The sequence below is a fragment of the Fukomys damarensis genome, unplaced genomic scaffold (genome assembly GCF_012274545.1).
Source record: "Fukomys damarensis isolate Sample0158 unplaced genomic scaffold, DMR_v1.0_HiC HiC_scaffold_37, whole genome shotgun sequence".
NCBI lineage: Eukaryota > Metazoa > Chordata > Mammalia > Rodentia > Bathyergidae > Fukomys > Fukomys damarensis.
Window position 1 is genome coordinate 33,740,529 of NW_022900949.1, and position 4,939 is coordinate 33,745,467.

The 4,939-nt window shown below is 60.4% G+C and overlaps 1 protein-coding gene across 1 annotated transcript in view; it reads right to left on the reverse strand.

The window, feature by feature from the left end:
* Positions 1-4,578: 4,578 nt before the first annotated feature.
* Dnajb8 (DnaJ heat shock protein family (Hsp40) member B8) overlaps positions 4,579-4,939 on the reverse strand; it is a 940-nt gene continuing 579 nt past the window's right edge. Inside the window, exon 2 of the mRNA XM_010617868.1 lies at positions 4,579-4,936. Within this exon, the coding sequence (XP_010616170.1) occupies positions 4,666-4,936 (271 nt within the window). The 3' untranslated portion in view covers positions 4,579-4,665. The remainder of the gene's footprint in view (positions 4,937-4,939) is intronic.

The window sequence follows — 4,939 nt, forward strand, 5'->3', positions numbered from 1 at the left end:
GACACAGGAGCGGCCTGGAGAGGCCGTGGTCACACGGCAGGGCCACTGCGCTCAATGCCACCGAACTGATGTGCGAAGCTCTCTGTTCCTTGTTTCCACGCTTGGTTTCAGTGAGGCTGAAGCCTGTGGGGGTGAAGGGCAGGGAGTGCGCCAGGCCGGGCCCGGCAACCATGGGACCTGTTCCCTGTGTCCCCTCCAGGAAGACCTGAGGCTGAGCCCCATGGGGGGCTTCGGATTTTGAACGGCTCCAGAATGAGGCCCACCCAGTGCCGAGCAGCCCTGGGCCTCCAGAGGCAGTGCTGAGGGTGCGGGACGCTCGGCCCACGATCTCCATGGGGCGAGTCCCTTGTGGGGCCACCCCCGTGCCCATGTCCCAGGCAACATCCGTAGCTGACAGTGAAGGATGGGTCAGAGCTGGTGACCAAGGTGCCGGTCAGGAGTGTGGTGCTGGCCTCCTGGTGACACAGGGACCTGGTGTTTGGGTCCCTGACAGGTTCTGCCTCTGTGCTGGGTGCCGGGACAGCTGCCAGCTGTGTCCCCCTCCCTGCAGGACCTGCCTGACTGGCCAGCTGGGAAAATGCAGAGTGACATCCAGCGAGGAGTGTCCAGGAAGGGGCAGTATGGGCAGGGCGTGTTCTGGCTTCCACCATTCGGGCTGCTCTGACCACCCCATCCTGTGAAGGGGTCGGGGGCGCCCACTGCAGGTGCAGGTGAGGTCTGCTGGTGAGGGGACGGGGCGCTGGCTGAGCGACAGTCCCAGCTGCTGTGGAACCGGCCCAGGGTGCCCTCACTGGCGCCCTGCGGGGCTGTGCTGCCAGACTGCGGTCCTTGGCGGGGGTGATGTCGCCAGGCCCTGCCCCAGGGCCACATGGTGGGGGGTCCCTCACCAGCCACACTGCTGGGCACAGGGCAGCCACCTAGACTGGGCCTCTGTCCTGCCACCCAGGCCGGCCTCCCTGGGGACCCTCAAGCACCTGCACCTGTCTCTGCCCCAGGCTCCCCTGTGCTGGGACTCCCCACTCCCTGTCTGACTGCCCACCCGCTCCTCCGGCCCACTCCCTTATCTGGGTCCACCCTGCACGGTGGCGAGCCCGTCCCTATGGCAACGGGGCAGATGGCGGCTGCGATTAGCCCTCCCCCTCCCGCAGCTCAATCCGTCTTTGAAATTAAATCAGGGCGATAACATCGCGGGCTGGAAGGGGGAGGGGCGCCCCACCCACGGCCGGCAAGGGGAGGGGGCGGGGCTGTGGCCCTGGTTGCTGAGTGACCTTGGCCGAGTCTCTCAGCCTCAGAGCCTCGGTGTCCCCGTCTGTAAATGGGGAGAGCAGCCTCCCAGCTGAGCCCTGGGACCGGCGTCACCCCCAGATCTGCCCTGTGACTGGGGTGTCACCCATGTCACCAATTCCTAGTACAGGAAGGACGTTGCCTTTTGTGTGTGTACTGGGGGTGGAACCCAGGGCCTTTATGTTGAGTCAGCCCTTTCGTTTGTTTAATTTTGAGACAGAGTTTTGCTAAGTCACTCTGTACCCCCGGCTGGACTTGAACTTGTGATCTTCTTGCCTCAGCCTCCCAGAGTGCTGGGATTATAGACATGTGCCACCATGCCCATTTGGAAGGACATTATTGAAACCCATCCCGTCCATACTCTTCTCAGGAGGATTCGGGTCCCTTCAGATAGCCAGGGCCCTGAACGCCTGCGTGGACAGCTCAATGACATCAGAGACAGAGGGACAGGGAGATAGTAGCTGCATCAGTTAGGTTGTGGGCTCCAGGAGAGGGATCAAAAGTGATAAAGGGGGTGCAGTGCAGAGTTGGGGAGCAGAGGAAGGACCACAGGGGTCTGGGAAGAGGTGGCAGGCAGCAGATATGGCCAGCGCAAAGGTCCTGGGGTAAGAATGGGCCAGGTGTGTGCCTGGAAGGGCAGGGAGGCTGGGGGAGCCAGGCGAGGTGGGGCTTATGTGGGCAGTGTATATGTCCCTGCCCAGCATGAGGCATCAGCGCAGTGTCCTAGCTCTGAGCAGCCATGCATTACAGATGGCGGTAAGGACTCTATCACAGGCCCCAGTCTAGGCACAGGGTCAGGGCTGGAGGCCCCACAGGAGATGACAGGTGACCCGAGCAGAGGGGACAGCACCTCGTGGATGCTGAGAGGGTAGAGAGCAGGTGGCACCACGTCTGGGAGCCCCTTCTCCCCTGGGCGTTCCCAGATTCCTCCTGTCCAGCAGCAAAGTAGAGCTCAGGGTCCATACAAGGCCTTGGGGTGCTGGGGACACAGGCAGCCACGGGAGAAACGCGGGGAGCACGGTGGCACGACAGTGCTGGACAGGGCACCGTGCCCCACACTGCTCCTGGGGGGCCGGGTACATGGGACCCCCACAGACGACCACCTTCCCTCTGCCTGTAATCACATTTTCCCAGCAGCTGTCCCAGCCAAGCGGCCACTCGACGGCCTCGCCAGCCAATGACGGGAAATTAGCGGGTGTGAGGGCAGAGGTCAGGGTCATCAAGGACAGAGGTCAGGTGGTCAGAGCCACGAGGGGCTTTGATGAAGTTAGTCCCGGGGCAGGACGGGCATGGGCTCCAACCTCCTGCGGGCAGGACGGCCCGGCCTCCAGTAACTCAGTTAGCGGCCTGCAGCTGCTGCCTGGAGGAGGCCACAGCACCCACGGGGGCGCCATGGCCCCAGAAGAGCTGGGACCCTCCCCGCCCCCTCTCAGCTTCGCACCCCAGCTCAGGTCCTTCCCAGGCCCCTGGTCAGCCCACTGGGCCCCCTCCCCATCTGTGTCCTCTGAGCACAGCTCTCGGCTCCTGCTGTTCCCCGGAACAGCGCCCTCTATCTTTCACTCCATGCTGTTTATCCCGGGCTCACTAGAAATCAGGCACCCAGCAGGGCCCTGGCACTCAGAAGTGGCCCCATCACCAGCCAGTCCTGAACCGCCGGCCTGGAATCGCCTCCTCTCCTGGCTGCCGCTCCAGCTCCAGATGAACTGGAAGTTAGAAGCAGACAGGTCCTCCTCACAGACACGCTCACGCACACCTGCGCACACACGTGAGCATGCATCCACTTATCTGCAGTGAGGGTAATAACTGTTGCTTTAAAGGCAAAGTCATCTGGAGCCCACATCTAGGGTGGGGTTGTAGGTCTGCCTCTTGCCAGCCATGGGCCCCTTTCCCTGCCTCAGTTTCTTCCTCATCCCATGGGGCAGTGGCCCCTGTCTGGGAGGGAGGAAGGCACTAAACGTGACTGTGGGCCCTGCTCTGGCCTCGGGACTTTTGCCTTGCTGCTTCTACCCAGAACCCTGTGGCCCAGGCCCAAGGTCCAGCTCTCCGTCACCCACTCTGAGGTCCCTCCTGTCCCTGTGGCTGCCCAGGCTTCTGACAGCATTGTTACCGGGACCCTAACTCCATGAGGGGAGTACTCTAACCGCTTGACCCCAGCTGTATCCCAACCATGACTGGCCCAGAACAGGTGCCTGATGACTGTTCCTTCAGTTTCCAAGCTGGGAGGGGTGCTCACCTGTAACCTCAGCCACCCAGGAGGCTGAAGCAGGATTTCGAGTGCCATCTGACCTAGGAGACTTCAGGAGCCATCTCAAAATAAAAAGGGCTGTCAATGTGGCTCAGCACCAAGGACCTGGGTTCAGTCCCTGCAGGGTGGGGGTGAGCTCAGTGCTCAGGCAAGGGCTTAGCCTGTGTGAGGCCCTGGGGTTGATCTCCAGTATCATGAAAATATAAAATAAATGCATAAAAATAACTGATACAACTCTAAGTTTGAGATTGTTTTAAAATAAACCTTTAAAATGCACATTTTTGGGCCAGGGGTGTAGCTCAGTGGCACTGCGTCTACCTTGCAAGCACAAGGTCCTACGTTTGATCCCTGGTACAAGAAAAAAAAACACACACACACACAAGAAAACCACATTTTAAAGACATGCTCAGCCAGCCATGATGACACACACTTGTACTCCTAGCACTTGGGAGGCTGAGGTAGGAGGATCACTGAGTTTGAGTCCAGCGTGGGCTACATAGCAAGACCCTGTCTCAAAAACAAAACAAAACAAAAACATAAGTAAATAAAATAAAACATCAAAATAAAAAGACGGGCACTCAATAAGCCTTATAATCAGAACACAGTCCCCTTCTTTTCCTTGTTGCCAGCCACTCCCGTGACTAGGAAGGAGGTCACTACCCACACAGGAGTTTGCTCTGCTCTGCCTTGGAGAAAGCTCTGCCTCCATGGGCTGGGATCTGCTTCTCTGGACCACGCTCCCCTTACCCCCTGGGGTGCAAGACTAAGTATTGGGTGCTCATCGGACAGACGCACATACAAAGGTCCTGAGGCTGTGAGGTGATGAGGGCAGTGGAGGAACGGAGGGGAGGGTGGTTGGAGCTCAAGAGATGGGAGGGGTTGGGAGGGTCTGGGGGAGTGGGCAGGGTCCTAGTCATAAGGGGTGGGATGGGGCCCTTCTCCTTAGGGCAGAGGGTGCCCTGGACTTTTGATAGAGCAGGCGGCACTAGGACAAGCTGCTCCAAACCCCCCGAGCCCCTGTGCCCCACAGAGCCGGGTTGGTGCCTCTGTGAACTCACTGCCAGGACTTTATTAATCAGCTAGGATCTCAGCTCAAGGCCCAGCCCGGCTCAGCAGGACGGGGACGCGGGCGGCGCTCACTTGTCCACCCGCTTGAGCTGCTCCTTGCCGTTGATGGTCACCGAGCGGAGCTGCCCGTCCTGCTCCACCTCCACGCGCTCCTGCCCGTTCTCCACGATGCGCTTCGTGGTCACCGTGTGCCCGTTGACCATCTCCGTGGACGACATCACCGACTTGAAGCCCGAGCTGCCCGCTCCCGAGCCCCCGAAGCTGGAGGAGGAGAAGGCGGCGCGGACCCCGCCGGGGCCCAGGGCGTCCAGGGACGAGAAGGCCTCCATGAAGGCCGGGAAC